Raw genomic sequence first — 16,133 nt, 5'->3', positions numbered from 1 at the left:
ACTATGCCCTTCACGTTGAAATAAATACAAATTATTAAGTGTTTTAAACCAAATTAGGTCAGAGCCAGTTTTCTGTGATTTAATAGGTGCCATAACTCTGGAGAGTCTGTGAATAAGACAAGGATATATCTGAGAACGCGTGTAATAGCGTTGTTGGCTGATGGGCAGAGATGTGGCATGTGTCCCTGAAGGGAAGCCCAGGCTCTTTCCTAATGAGTCGCAGGCAGCATAGGTGGCGGGGAGAGCCAGGAGGGTGATGGTGAAGAAAATGTTGAACCGTTTTTTTTTTTTTTTAATTACGTAATTTGGTTGGGCCCTTCGACCACAAAGATTAGGTTACATGAAATCCTCTGACACAGGGTGACCCTGTGAACTGTAAGGACATTTGGTGAGCAGATCTGCAGGGGCAGTAAATAAGCTCATCGGGGAGCTCTTTATTCAACGTTAGTGGACAAATGAACACATCTGCTGCCCCCTTGTTCCTAGATTTGAACGCATTCAGCAAGGCAAGCAGTTTGTCTTGACTCATAACTGTCGTAAAAAAAAGAATACATTTCATATATCTAAAAAGAAATAAGAAACCAAGCCATCCAAATATTACAAGATACTCACTAGTATAAATAAAAATCACGGCCCTCTTTTAAAGGTCACCAAGCTGTAGGCGCTGTGCTAGGTTTTGCACAGACATCGCAGCGTGTAAACTTAGGTGGCAGTGATGAATCTTGAGGTTCCTGTGCTTCACCCAGTTTACTGGCATTTCTGTCCATCTGCTTCCCCGTGTCCTGAACCTCCGTCGGAACCAGCATGAGATGAGGTTTGAGTTCAGCCAGCAGTGGGATCACCCAAACAGACTGAAAGCAAAAAGCCTGAGCCTGAAGCTGATTGCAGGGGACTGGGGGATGGAGTGGGGGATGGAGGGCTCTCAGCTCCAAGTGGCCAGAAGAGAAAGGAGGAGAGACCCTCAGCTTGAAACTGGTGTGTGAGTGTCAAGTAGTAAAAATCAGCCAACTAAGCCAACCCCAAACCCAATTCCTATCTCTTTAACTTGTACATTCGGTCATTATTTGATTTTTCTTTTTTCCTTTCCTCTTTTAACAGAATTGATAAAAAAATGTCTGGAGGCCAGAGTGGCTATGAACTTAGTGAAGCCAAAGCCATCCTAACTGAACTGAAGTCTATCAGAAAGGCTATTAGCTCAGGAGAAAAAGAAAAACAAGATCTGATGCAGGTATGTGCTGGAACATTTTTTCAAGTCACACTGCTACCTTCTTGGGCCTCAGAAACTTTCCTTGAGGCAGAAGTTCTCCATCGGAGTCTGGAAGGCCCTTTACCACCGCACAAACCTCACTTCTGCCCCATCCACACGGAATTTAGTCCCGTAGGAGATTGTTATAGGCACTGAGCCAGCCGCCTGCCTTGGAAGAAAACAGATTGGTTCCAAGGTTCTGATACGCTTATTTGAAGGCAGACTTTGGATGACCTTTGAGACAGGGGCTGCTGGGTCCTGGAGCCCATCTAAGGCGATTAGCGTCTTGGTGCACCCTGTAACTCACTGCAAACTTCATGTGGCGCCCTGATAAGCAGGGTTATCTGACCCAGTGATCCTCAGCCCGGGATACAGAAAGGGTATGTCACCTGCTGTCAGTTAAGTAGATGAGATGCCTTGAGGAGAGGGGGAAGGGGTGTGAAGAACTTAGAAAAGCTATTCCCCACCCCAGGAGATTCCGAGGTGCTAGCTGGGGGTGGCAGGGAGAACGCTGACCGAGCTGGGGGACATCTGTTTAGTCACCCTGGGAGAGATGCTAATGGCCGTAGACCCCCTCGTTACACCTGTACACTTCTCACCTTATGGGTCTGAGCTCCAGTGACCCAGCCTTATGTGTGGAGAAAACAACCATTTAAGCGATCAATATTCTGCATGTTGAGTATCTATATTTAGCAGATACAGTCAAGTGTTTTTAAGAGATATTTCTTCCTCCTCTTCCTTCCCTTCCATCTCATAATTATCACAAGCACTGAGAAGTCTGTGTAATATTTCAGATATTTGGAGTTCTTTACCTAGCTGAGTGAGGATTTAGTCTGTGTCTTTCAAAAAATGTTAGAGCCCGTGGTAAACAGAACCTCTGCATTTAAATACCAACTTCAGCTACTTCATGTCAGTTTCCAAAATGCTGGTTGAATGTGGGTGAATATTCTTGAACCCATATAATTTTGCATTTGGGGAATTCTGAAATAACTTGCAAGAAGCGATTAAATAGAAAAGACTGACTTAAAATACTGACTTTGTGCCAGGCAGTCTTCTACCTGCCTTGCATAGAAATACTTCACTTAATTCTCACAACAGCCTAAAGATAGGCTCTGTTATTATCCTCAACCCGTAGACCAGAAAACAGCAGTGCGGAGAAGTTGTTACTTGGTTAAAGTCACACAGCAGGTAAGTGGCAGGACTGAGCTTCAAACCCAGGCAGTCTTGCTCAAGTCGGATTGGGTCTAACGTATGTGTAACACATACAGAACTTCATTTGGATGTACTTACGCGGGCCTCTCACCGCTGTGTCCCCTCCCGTTGCGGAGCACAGGCTCCGGACGCGCAGGCCCAAGCTTCAAACCCAGGCAGTTTTGCTCTAGAATATGTGGGTCTAACGTATGTGTAACACATACAGAGCTTCATTTGGATGTACTTTTTTTTTTTTTTTTTTTTTTTTTTTTTTTTTTTTGCGGTACGCGTCTTGCTCTAGAATATGTGGGTCTAACGTATGTGTAACACATACAGAACTTCATTTGGATGTACTTACGCGGGCCTCTCACCGCTGTGTCCCCTCCCGTTGCGGAGCACAGGCTCCGGACGCGCAGGCCCAGCGGCCATGGCTCACGGGCCCAGCCGCTCCGCGGCATGTGGGATCCTCCCGGACCGGGGCACGAACCCGCGTGCCCTGCATCGGCAGGCGGACTTTCAACCACTGCGCCACCGGGGAAGCCCTGGATGTACTTTTTGTTCTTGTTCTACAATGATCCTGCCAATTAAATCAGTCATTCCTGAAAAGCACAAAATAAGTCCTTTGAAAAAAGTTAATGGAACTTGAACAGAGTTAAATTGGAACCTCATAATTTAGCAATTTCAGGTCCTCTTTGATTCTTTCTGTAAACTTTGGATTTATACATAGGCCAGATTAAATTTAAAAATTAGATTCCTTTTTAATTACTAAAATATAAAATATATAAAATATAAAGGGAAAGGGATATTATTTATCTTCTATGACTTTTAAACCTCTTTGGCTGTGACCCAGAGTAAGAAATATGTATATTTTACATCAAAACCCGGTAATACAAATGTCTTTAACCATAGATACACACACCAAATTTCACAGAAATATGCCTGCTTTTAATACTAGTGATATACTTTGATTTTACTTTCTAGTCTCTTCTATTTCATTTAAAAACATACTAGTCGTGACCTACTCAATTGATTGAGTGCCTGGTCATAGGTTTGAAAAATATACGTCTTTTCACCGTTCGCATGAAAAAATAGAACAGACTTGTCCAAAGTCCCTAAGAGGTTTCTTCGTCCTTTTCCTCATGCATATACATTTTGTATAAATATGACTTTGAAAGAAAATAGAGAAGGTTAGGTAAAAAACAAATATCAGATCTCTGATATTTCTAATTTCTTATCATGAGAATTTTAAATATCAGGATTAAATCCTGGCTCTTCTTAAAGTTGATAATAATGAGCTTCTTACATTTTTATCAGTGTTTTGTACGGGGTTCTTTGGTAGCAATTTAAGTTTTTTCCTTTTTAATACTCTCACTGACTCACATCCTCCCTCTAAAGTAAACTCACTCTATTTAAACCCGGGTGCCGACACCAGTCACGTTCACTTGTAATTAGGTACTTTCCCAAACCAAACATCACCGCAGGTACTGATTGACTGTGGCTTCTGGGCCTCCATTTCCTAATCTCTAACATCTGTGTGAGCTAAATAATCTCTTGGATCCTGTCCACATATCAAACGGCATAACTGTAGAAGTCTTCTAAGTAGGAAGTTTGCCTGCTTTATCTAAATGAGATTGCATTATAGGTATCCTATGCTTCCATAATTCCTACTGCATAAAGTGGGTAGTTCTTATTAAAATAGACTTCTTTTTAACAGAATTTTAAAAATAAAAAATGCATGTATTAAATATAAAGATACCGTTAGTCACAGGGTGAATAATTCCCAGGCTGTCTTGGGAAAGATAAGATAACTTGTTTAATATGATCTTAATGTATTTTCAAAGTCCTGTGTGTATGTGCAAAAATTATATTCTACTCTTATTTTTTTCAAGAATTTAAAGTGATAAGTACCTACTAAGATAAAGTAGTTGTTTTTTCCATTGAGATTAGCTCTTTCGACTTAATTTTACCTGGTGGGGAAGTTTCGTGCTCTTAAATGTTCAGCTTTATGAAGTACTTTGTATTTCCTGAACAGAGTCTTGCTAAGCTGCAGGAGCGGTTTCACTTGGACCAGAGCATTGGCAGATCTGAGCCAGACTTGAGATCCAGTCCTGTGAACTCTCATTTATCTCTCTCCAGACAGACCCTGGATGCCGGCTCACAAACAAGCATTTCCGGGGATGTAAGTTATCCCTGTGGAAGGGCTGGCCCCGGCACTGTCCTGACGGGCCCTGGTTACAATACCGACGGCAAATGGAACAGGGGCCAGGAAGGCGGTGCGAAATCCAGCTCTGTGCATTCAGCATTTCATACTCATAAGATTGGATTTAAAAATCTTAGCCTTATCTTTTCTGCCTAGGTGCCAAAGCATATCAGGATTTGTCCATATGAATAGCTTTGTTCAAACTTTCTCATACTGTATTTATTCAGAGACTCTATTGAAAGGCGAGAGACACATGAAAATTTGAGGTTTTCCTATGAAGTTTAGGGTCCTAGAAGTTAAGGGCCTTCCAAATAAACATTAAGGCTAATGAGAAACAAATACATGCCTTTAAAAACTAACCAAAAAACTTGTTTTTATAAATCTGAACTTGATTCTATTAAACATTTGATTGGTGGTTTATACCTGGCATTTGAAAATATTTAATGTGGCTTGAATATTATTACCAGTTTGTATTGTACCTTTGGGGACACCATTAGTAGATATTTACTTTTCAATAAGTTCCAGTTATTTTTGTATTCTCTATGCTTCTTTGAATTCTGTGCTATAAAACAGGTAGAGATCAACAGTAGGGCTTACCTGTTTGAAAAATTAATTTTCGAAGTAATTTATTTTATGTTTATGCATTTGAAAGTTAGATGATGGAAATTTTGGCTCATAGAGACGAGGAAATTAGTTCCAGGTCATAAATTTTATTGACCTGTACACCCTTCATAAACTCTTAGATACCAGAAACATTTACCTGATATTTTTTATCTTGAATTTAGTATGTGGAGAAAAGGACGTTAAAGTCTTTGAAAAACAGACAAGCTTGAATTAAAAAGAAATGTTTTGTCCCTACTGAGACTATAGAGTAAGTGCCTTTTCAAACTGGTGTTCTCAATTTCAGTACCATCTTCTTTAGCTTTGCAATTACTTGCACTTCCTAGAAACAAAAGCAGTTTACTTCATTCATTAGCAGAGTTAATTGACTTTTTCCCTTTTGTTTTTTACTAGATCGGAGCGAGAAGTAGATCAAATTTGGCTGAAAAAGTCAGGCTGAGCCTCCAGTATGAAGAAGCCAAAAGAAGGTAACAGCAGGGGAGCTGGGTAGCGGTCAGTGGGTAGCGGTAGCGGTCAGTGGGTACCGCTCAGTGGGTAGTCAGCTGGCTCACCCGGGTTTCCTTTTCCAGAATTCATCTTTACTCACTTAGGGACGTCTGCTGGGCACTCGCCACCGTTCTTACCAAGGTCACCCTTCAGATCTTAGAATATAAGGGTTACGGGGTCCCCTCCCCCGAAAGCTGAAGAACAAGGAGAATTAATGAGAAGGGCGGGAATGAAACTTTCCCCTTCATTCTGGAAGGAAGAAGCTTTGAGCTTGTACAGTACTTTCTTACTTACAATTAAAAGTGAGGAGGCTGGTTTCTCAGAAATGTGATACAGTGGCTCAGGTGCAGGGCTTGGTAGCAGCTGAGGAGTTTGAAGGTAAATAGCTTCAAGCATCTTCCTTGTCTTCGAAGGGAAGACTCCCTGCTGATGTCCTGGGGGATGCTGAGGTGTCTGCTGTGTCACTCACTTCAGGGAGTGTTTCCCTCCTTGACCCTCTCAACTCTTCTTCAGCCCTGCCTCGATACCTTTTCCTTACCTTGTGACTCTGCTGGCGAAGGCCTGGGAGACTCCTCTGTCCTTGCCTCGGTGACAGACTCAGCTGGTTTTCATAATGTAGGAACTGAATTTGTTCTGAGAGAGAGGGTCATACTGCTACATTTCAATATTTTCCTTTTAAGAGTGTAAAAATGCTGCTGTTTAATTATTTAGGAAGGCATTGGGGGACAAACCTGCATTATCATGAACAAGAACAGTCCGGCTGAGAACATGCTGGAGCATCGTGGGTTCCCACCACAAGGAAGCCCATCAGATGGATACTGAAATATATCCATCTTTATTGGTGATGATGAGAATTTAAAAGTCACTGGCCAAAGTTCTTAGAGGTTGTCTGGCGTTAACAGAGTCATTATTTGATCTGCCTAAATATAAGATTTGCCTCTAGGTAGCCCCTGTTACTAATAGTAATATTACTTGGTTCTTTGATTTACTGAAAGAACCCTAAGCTTTGTTCCATAAATCATTAACCATGTGAGCTCGAGCAAGTCACTTAGTCTCTCTGAGCAACATTGCACCCGGCTAATTTTAATGCCTATAAAATTTCCCAGGTAGATTATAAATGGCTTGAGGGTAGGAAACATTTTGTTTGCTGTATTATCTGCTTCTCAGGTGCCAGGCTGATGCTTTGCCCTCAGTAAGGGCTGAGAATTGCCTTGTGCTTTTGTGGCCCAGTGATGTGGAAGCCTGTTTGGGGCCTCGGGCTATAAGCACGCCAGTTCCTGAGCCGCCAGAACTCCTAGGTTCTGACGTAAACAAAGCCAGGATCTGGTTTTTTGGTGTCTGGTTTTCTGAAGGAGAATGGCCATAACTCAGAATTAATCTTGGGGAGCCAGGCCTCATGCCCCGGGGTCCTTGGGGTTTGACTCGACGTCCCTTGGGCCAGCTTGAGCTTCTGCTTTACTTTGGCTCCATGTGGAGCCTACACAGCACTTCTCTTCCTAGGTGTTCCCGGAAACCTTCATGTTTTCTTGCCCAGAAAACTATTTCCAAATAAAATCCAAGACCTACCTAATGCCTGATCCCACAAGCAATAGGTGCTGCTCTTCCCTTCGCTGCATCGTTGCTGTCAGTTCAATAGGTTCATTCAGTCATATCAAAACTTAAGACATTAGTTCTTTCCCATTTGGTTGCATTGCTGTTCTGTTACCATTTGGGGTTTTATTTTAAAGTTACTAGTGATTCTGACGAGAAGGTAAGTCTCAAGGGTTTACGCATATGTTGAAAATGCTTCTTCTTCCTCAATTCTGAATAACGGGCGGGTTGTGTTCCTCTGAAACCTCTTTTCTCCTCCAGCCTTTGTTTTATGTGCTTAATGAAGCTAATAATATCATGCTTATTTAGCATTTTGATGATTAATTTTCCAGCACGTTGAGACAGTTGTTTATGGTTTTGTGGTTAAAGCTGACAAAGAGCGGATGTTACATCTATCATAAGTGCAGACGATGGGTGAAAATCAGAAGTACATTATATATGCAGCGCAGTTTAAGATGGCAATTTTATTTTTAACTCAAACAAGAAACTTCAGGCACAAGAACGTGGAACTGCTTCCCTCTTTGTCCTGACAACATTTTTTTGTTTTTTAAATTCATTTATTTATTTATTTATTTTTGGCTGCGTTGGGTCTTTGTTGCTGCGCGCGGGCTTTCTCTAGTTGCAGCGAGTGGGGGCTGCTCTTCGTTGCGGTGCGCGAGCTTCTCTTGTTGCGGAGCACAGGCTCTAGGTGTGCGGGCTTCAGTAGTTGTGGCTCGCGGGTTTTAGAGCGCAGGCTCAGTAGTTGTGGCGCACGGGCTTAGTTGCTCCATGGCGTGTGGGATCTTCCCGGACCAGGGCTCGAACCCGTGTCCCCTGCACTGGCAGGCGGGTTCTTAACCGCTGCGCCACCAGGGAAGTCCCCTGACAACGTTTCTTGTTCACCTTTTTCTTCTCTTCTACACCTTTTTCCATCAAGAAGGGGAGGAAAAAGTCCCCCCTTTTCTATCTGTTTTTCATTTTTCTGGTGTGCGCTGTAGCAATACCCAGAGTAATCATCCAACATTTTTTAATAGGAATATGGATTCTTCGCGCCAACGTCAGTTGTGTTCATAGTTTACCTTGATCTTGTGCTTATGGTCAAAACAGCCGAGTGCCATTTCCCTCGTGAACAGCCCTGATTGTCCTCACAGCGCCACAGAGCAAGTTGTTTGATTCGGGCGGTCGTTCTTATTGAACCAGGAGTTAACTTGACCATTGAGTACGAAGCTCTAGAAGCAGTGAAATCTGGGGTCAGCAAAGTTACGCAACTGGTGAAGGTTCCCTTGGCTGCGTTTTCCTCCTCCCGCCCCTCCCGGCCCCGTCGCTTCAGCAGCTGTTGTTACTCCAGTGGACCCTGGGTCTGCTGCTGTGTTCAGAGGAGAACCAGGTCAGTGCGGTGTGTACAGGGCCGGCCCAGTGAGCGCCCCGTGTATGGTGTAGACCCCACGCAGGCTCTGAGCCCGAGCGAGTTCACCGTGCACAGCTGAAGAATGTGGGCGGGCGAAGCCGAGCCCTGCCCCCTTTTCCTTGGCGATGCTGGAGCCTGGAGGGGTGGGCCTGGCCGTGGTACCACATGGCCTAGCCCCTGCCCTCTTTTCTCCCCTCTTCCTTCCCTGATTGGCTGATCCCCCGTTGCTGCCAGCCTAGCCTGGGGACAGCGTCTTTACCCGGAGGAACGAGATCTAGAATAATGCATTTCGGGCACCATTTACCGGAGAGTTTTTAAAGGGAGCCCTCGGGTGTTCCTCCTGCTACCTCACGCAGGCAGGACACGTCAGGGCTGACCGCCCACGGCCCTCTGCTTGTTAAGCTTCTGTGTACTTTGACCTTCATCCTTTTTTCAGGTGGTGGGTGTGCTTACTCAGATGTTAAAGGTGGGGAAGATGAGGCAGATGAGAAGCAAGTGTAGCAAGCCGCACCCCCGCCTCCCCGGTCCCGGGACCGGAGCCTCACACCAGCCGTCTCGCCCGTCCCTGGGGGGTTAATCCCGAAGAAGAACTAGCCCGCCTTGTGTTTTCCCTTTCTTGGGACTTCTGACCACGTGCACAGCTATGTTATTTCCTTTGTCTTATTTCATTTTAGTATGGCCAACTTGAAAATCGAACTGTCGAAACTGGACAGTGAGGCCTGGCCTGGGGCGCTGGACGTTGAGAAGGAGAAGCTGATGCTCATTAACGAGAAAGAAGAACTGCTGAAAGAGCTTCAGTTCGTCACCCCAGAGAAGCGCACCCCGGACGAGCTGGAGAGCCTGGGTGCCGAGAGGCAGCGGCTGGAGGAGGAGCTGCTGTCGGTCCGGGGGGCGCCCAGCCGAGCTCTGGCCGAGAGGTGCGTTCCCCTCCCCGGGCCCCGGTGGCTAACCCGTGGGGGGCTCAGCTGGGCCTCCAGGCCGTTCTCCCTGGTCTGCGGAAATCTCGGAGGCCTTAGCCCTTAGTGGACCAAGGACTTCTTCCTGTAGAGCAGTAAAGCACACCCTCCTTAGTCCCCGTGGGTCCTCCGCGCTTTGGGGGAACGTGAAAATGCCTGAGACAGATGTTGAATAACTAAGGAATGTTGACAGAAAACCAGGAATGCAGTCCATCGCTGACCGAGGCTGATAACAGTGGCTGAAACTCTTGCGCTCTGATAAGAGAGATTATCTGCACTGTTAGAGCGGCTGAGGCTTCCTAGTCTGGGTTTATTACTCACAAGAATGCAAAAGTTTATTGCTTTTCATTTCACAAGGAAAAGACAACTTGCTCCCTTTGATATCTCAACAGGTCACAAAATGTTCACTTGGATTTTGTCAATTGAGACCCTCCTCTGAAGCAGGAGAAAATATAAAGGAAAATGCTTTAAGCAATTTTCTGATCTTTCTGTGGGAAGGTGTAAATTGATCACTTAATCTAAAAACTCCAGTTCTGTAGGCAGATCAGCTGGACTCTTAAGCAGGGAACCCCTGTGTGTGTTTGCCGTGAGGACATCTGCACTGCAGCCCTGTGTCCAGGCCTTGCTGACTAATGGTCAGACACCTGTTTACCTGTTTCAGCCATAGACCGTGTGGCCCTTTAGAACCACTGCACATCCATCTTTTAGGCCAACAAGTAAGGAGCTGAATGAAGGGAAAGAGATTCACATTTGCGTAACTTCAAGTGACCTGGGAATAAGTTTAAAATACCCACCCATAATCCAGTCACTTTTATTTTTTTTTTAACTTCTTGGCTTCTTGCCTTCTAATTCCTTGTCCTCTGTAAATGTTTAAGGTTGTGTGTCAACATAATATCAAAACATTTGAAAAGCGTGGTGGTGGAGGAGATGGGGGAGGGAAGAACCTCTGACATTCCTGGTGAGGTCTTAGCGTGAGCACTTGTTTAACCGTGTGAGTTAAAATGCTGATGGAGGTAACGCGTAGCTACAGCATCACAGCTTTAGGGAGCGTGAAAAAGTATCAAAGGGGGAACCCCCTACGGATGACATCCTTTCACCATCTTAAATAATTCTCATCACCCACCTGCCCCTGCTTCTCCTCCCCTCCCGCTCTGACATCTCTAGAAGGTGTGAGCAAGGCTGGCCAGGTCGGGAGCCATCCGGCCAGGACCACAAGGAACAAAAAGTAAGGGCGAGAAGGCAGAATTCAGTTGTTTTCCTGAATTACCTTGATGTTGTATGTGAGTGTCTGTGTTTGTGTTTCTTAAATTCCGAGGATAAAAGTTTGATCGTCATCAGCAAATATGATGAAATGGTTAGCTTTGTGTGGCTCATAGGTAAAACACCAGTGATCTTTTGTGTTATGTCGCCCTTAATAAATGTCATATAATTATACCTGCGTAACGTACGGACATCTGACATCTCAGCTGTCCTACTCTGCAGTATCTGAATCCGGGAAGGGCCCTACCAATGGACTTTAAATTTTTTTCTGGGAGAGGAAGAAAACAGGTGTTTGTTTCTTTGTTTGAATCAGCTTTTACAGGGATGACGTCTTTTTTTTTTTTTTTGGCCGGGCCATGTGACCTGCGAGATCTTAGCTCCCCGACCAGGGATCGAACCCGTGGTGCCCCCTGTACTGGGAGCGCGGAGTCCTAACCACCGGACTGCCAGGGAAGTCCCTTGTTTGTCTTTTTTATTAGGGCTGGAGCTTCAAAAATGACTAATGAAGTAATGTTAAAAATATAGTTTAAGTGCCTAGACTTTGGCTTTTATACTTCTGTTTGCACACACATAATAACTGTCAAAATTCCAGCAGAAACAGTAGGCTTGATCTCATCCGGAAGAGGAGCTATAAAATATTTATACAAAATAATTCTCTATCTAGTGAGATCCAGCCGTGGGGTTTGAGCCGCACAGGGAGTAATGGGGCCCATCCACAAGTTTGGGTGGCCCTCTGACGTACGGCCGCGCATGGGCCCACGTCCCACGATTGAGATCTTAGCAGGAAGGGAAATGTGTATGTTTCATATTTGTGATATGTTGGCTATCTGAGCCATTTGGAAGGGTCAGGTCATTTAGCATTGCCGAAAATGGACACCAGCTTCCTCTCTGCTGTCCACGGCCAAAAGCAGAACCCCGTGATAAAGCAGGGTAAGGCTGAGGGACTCACACTTTCTTGCTGGAGCAGCTTGCAGTTTTCTCACTGCTATCCTTGGCTGCAAAACGGCCCAGCATTCCCTGTGCAAGAGAGCAGAGCCCCTGCGAAGTGCGCACGGGGTCCTTTGTTTCCCAGTGGGCGCAGCACGGTGCGGCTTCGGGCTTTGTTGGTGGTGGTGGTGGTTTTACTTTACTCCCCATATGCTCTCCCCCTTTCCTACCCTTCACCAACCTCATCGTTTCTTCCCACTGCCTGTGTATATTCCTGCTGCGCTTGTCGTTGCTGTTGAGCTGAGACAGGGTCATGCCCCCAGCCAGAAGGCCCGAGAAGCCCTCTGCAGGCAGTGTATTTCCTCAGTGCTCCAGCAGGAGGTCGAGGGAGACCCCTCTGGGAACTTGACATTCACTGTATCAGACTTAGTTGCATCGCAGAGCAAACGGTGCTTCACCGACCCCAGACCCCCTCCGTTTCTTCTCGGTACCCACACGCCTGTCAGACAAGCACTTGCTGCTTCCCCCAAATTATCCTGTTTTCCACTTACATTGTGGGTTTCTCATTATTTCAGGGGTGGCCTCAGGCGAGATTCTGAGTCATTGCTGAATTTTGGTCTCTGAAGGAGCTAAACTGACATGACTTTTCAGCCGCTGTGTGAGCTCCCCTAGTCCCCCAGCTGTGCCCACCAGCGCCGTCCTCAGTGTCGCCGACTCGCGGGACCGCCCGCGGAGACGGAGCTCGCCCCCTAGTGGTCATAAAGCGCATCGGGAAAGAGAAATTGCTCTCAAATTGAAAAAAAAGACCTGTTCCACATCCTTCTATTCTTTCCTTACAGTTATTGAAATTCCTTAAACTCTGTGCTTTTCTACGACTGATAAGATCTTAACATTGCTCCTTCCTTTTTCACAGATCTTAGGGGTTTTGCCTTGCATCTTGCCAGGGTGTCTTGTTTCTTAATCATATGAATGTTTTTGCCGCTGATTCTGAAAAAGTTCTTATAGCAAGTGGGCGGGGGGGTATGAGTGTCATTTATTTTTTAATGGAAAAGGAACTTCTTACTTCTGTAGATGACATGGGCCTTTGCCCCTCAGGGCACCGGGGGCAGAGGTGGAGGGTGCGAGGGCCCCCTTGTCTTGTCAAGGGCAGCTGGGCAGCGGGGCCGTGAGAGGGGTCTTTCGGGGTCAGGTTGAAGGGGTCTTTCTCACCCGGAAGGAGTAGCAGGACGGGGGCTGGAGAAGGGTGAGGAGAGACAGGGGCGCACCCTCCTGAAGGGGCTGACATCTCAGCAGTTTCTTCTAGTCCCTGGTCCGGAGGAAGTGGGGGAGGTCATTTCCCAGGAAGGATACCAGGAACCAGCTCCCACTGGGAGAGGCTCTGATTCCACCAGAGACAGGAGGTGGAGTGCTTGACAGAGGACAGCCACAGTTTTGCCGGCAGGGTTTCTGTGACTCCCCAGGGCCTTCTTTAAGCTTCTTCCAATGACATGTGATCTAGACACCTGCAGGGAGGGGGCCGGGGAGGGGCGCCGGGTTCTCCAGGCAGCCTGGGTAGAGGAGGGAGAAAGAGCCCGAGCCTGCCCTCCGGGAGCTTAGGGTCCACCTGGGGAACACAGGCCAGGCCTCAGTTCAAGGCAACCGGGAAAGGGCTGGAAGGGCAGCACCTGAGCCATCGCCAGAGGATGGCATGGGGGGACCATCACGTGCGACTGACGGGAATGGGAAAGACTTGGATTTAAATTTCAGCATGAAACACACTGTGTTGCCCCGAAGCCTCCTTACCATAGCAGAAAAGCCTTCATTTGTGTGTGGGGGACTTGGTTTTAAAACTTACTTCAAAAGCATTGCTCCTGTATCGGGAGACATGGGTTTTAGGGGATGCGGGGACTTTCTCTGGACCTTTACGTACCTTCTAATTCAGTTAACCTACTTTGAATTAATATTTTTTCCTGGTTGAGTTTTTGTTTATATTTAAGAGATTACAAAACATTAGGGACCGTACTCCTTTTCAAAATACACGTTTGAAAGCTGTGAATTAAGAATTTATCACCCTTTGAAGTACTAAACAAAATGACAAGAATTACTTTTTTTTTTTTTTTTTTTGCGGTACGCGGGCGTCTCACTGCCGGGGCCCCTCCCGTTGCGGAGCACAGGCTCCGGACGCGCAGGCGCAGCGGCCACGGCTCACGGGCCCAGCCGCTCCGCGGCACGTGGGGTCCTCCCAGACCGGGGCACGAACCGCGTCCCCTGCATCGGCAGGCGGACTCTCAACCACACGAACCGCGTCCCCTGCATCGGCAGGCGGACTCTCAACCACTGCGCCACCAGGGAAGCCCAAGAATTACTTTTTTATTTTAACATATAATGAAATTGTGTTGGTGACGCATCAAAGGATAGATATCTATAAGTAAAATATGGGCATGTTTCCTCCCTGCCTAAAACATACATGACATTTCAAAGAGGTTGAAAATTAGGCAAGTTTTATTTTTCTCCAAAGAAGAGTAGCCAATTTTTGCATCGGCACCTTGCGGGGCGTGCCGAGGCTTTGAACACGGGAGACTGGCTTTGCTGGCCGCAGAGACCTTTCACATACGTAGCTCCGTCTGATCCCTTGAACAGACTTAGCAGGTGGACGCAGTAGGATTATAATCACCATTTTGCAGATGAGGAAGCTGAGACCCACGATGAAGTGACTTGCCTTGGGGACAGACGAGTAAGACCGGAAACCGTGGTGGTTTTCTGGGTCCCATCTGCTCATGTCAATGATGTCTGAAAATCCTGACACAGACAGTATGCTTGATGTGTTTAAAATGGCTTACTCAAGTACACAATTCCGTAATACTCAGATTTTTTTTTCTAAAAAATCCTCATAAAAACTGGTTCAGCTGAATGTGGATGAAATTTCATGAAAATCCAGTACAGGTGATGAGAGGTGCCGTCGATGGGAAAGGAAATCACTTTTATGTCTTTTTCTTGCTGAAACAGTTAAACAGCCCAAATTAGCTCACACTGGCAATATGGACTAATTTGTTTCTTAATCGCCAAAATTCTCATCGAAATAAGATTGGTATTTTTATCACTAACTATGATTTTGGACCAGCCCTCACCAAATTCAGTACTCAGATGATCTTTTCTAATTCCCTGTCATTGCAGTCAAATGTTGTAGTAACGGAAGCTGAAGTCACAAGCCTACAGAAGGATCTTTAATCTTGGTTTGGTTTTTTTGTTGTTCTTTTCTTTCCCACTGTCTTTCCCTAACTTGTAAGAGCGTGAGGTTTTCTTACCCATTTAAGAAAATTTTAGAATACCAAAATTTTACAAGTTCTCAGTAACGCTGGCCATTTGGTACAGCTCTCCCCCTTCGCTCAGTGGCTGTGGACAGCTCTGCCCACTTTCCTTCTGGCAGGTGGCTCTCTTTTCTCTGTGTCGAGTTCATTTGGATCTCACAAGGGGAAAATAATAAGGATCTTTCTTTTCTTTCAGAATCTTTCTTTTCCTGCTTGATCATAGTTATGTGAACATAAATTCATTTCTTTTTCTTGTCTAGATTGAAATTGGAAGAACGAAGGAAAGAGCTGCTACAGAAACTTGAAGAAACTACTAAATTAACTACATATTTGCATTCACAACTTAAAAAGTAAGCCTGTTTGGTTCTTGAGGGGAAAATTTTTCTTGACTGCATTCAGGCATGTTGTAGTTCATCTTTGATTACTTTTCTCTTCATTTTCAATGACTTAAAAGTAGGAAAACTGTTATACTAATACAACTGAAACTCGGATGACCAAGTTTAAAGTTGCAGGGATTTGGGTTTGTTTTTTTGTTTGTTTGTTTCATGAACCCCAAGGTCCTATTTGGAATATGTTTGAAATGTGTTGGGAAGAAGATGTATTTCAACTATCAGGACATACTTAGGAAAATGACACATTTCTCCACGTCATCCCTTCTTTTAAAAAGGGAAGGTGGGGGAGATTTACCCTAAAACAGCCACAGATTCATTCCTGAAATATACATAGAAAGAGGAGGAAGGCCAGTGAGCCCAGGGGCCTCTGTCTTTAGAAGCTTGCCTCTTCCTCTCTCAAAATAAAAAGTTTGATTCTTTAAAAGTAAAGCCACTGCATTAACCCCTCATGCTGTTTACACCTCCCTCCCACTTCTGTATTTTTTAATTGCATAGTCGCTTCTGGATATTTATGCAGATAGATTTATCAGTAGGTATTTGATCCCTTTTTAAATTTTTTGTAACTTTTGCACAAGGGGGATGATTTTTAA

General features: G+C 45.3%; 1 protein-coding gene across 1 annotated transcript in view; it reads left to right on the top strand.

Moving 5' to 3' along the window:
* The window catches only part of WWC2 (WW and C2 domain containing 2), a 170,135-nt gene that overhangs the window by 119,658 nt on the left and 34,344 nt on the right, over nucleotides 1–16,133 (top strand). The window contains exons 6-10 of the mRNA XM_024117363.3: nucleotides 1,099–1,228; nucleotides 4,470–4,616; nucleotides 5,652–5,725; nucleotides 9,396–9,638; nucleotides 15,412–15,501. Of these exons, the coding sequence (XP_023973131.1) occupies nucleotides 1,099–1,228; nucleotides 4,470–4,616; nucleotides 5,652–5,725; nucleotides 9,396–9,638; nucleotides 15,412–15,501 (684 nt within the window). The remainder of the gene's footprint in view (nucleotides 1–1,098; nucleotides 1,229–4,469; nucleotides 4,617–5,651; nucleotides 5,726–9,395; nucleotides 9,639–15,411; nucleotides 15,502–16,133) is intronic.

The sequence above is a fragment of the Physeter macrocephalus genome, chromosome 20 (genome assembly GCF_002837175.3).
Source record: "Physeter macrocephalus isolate SW-GA chromosome 20, ASM283717v5, whole genome shotgun sequence".
Classification (NCBI taxonomy): Eukaryota; Metazoa; Chordata; class Mammalia; order Artiodactyla; family Physeteridae; genus Physeter; species Physeter macrocephalus.
Note: the sequence above shows the minus strand (reverse complement) of the source record. Positions and strands in the feature narration are given on the sequence as shown.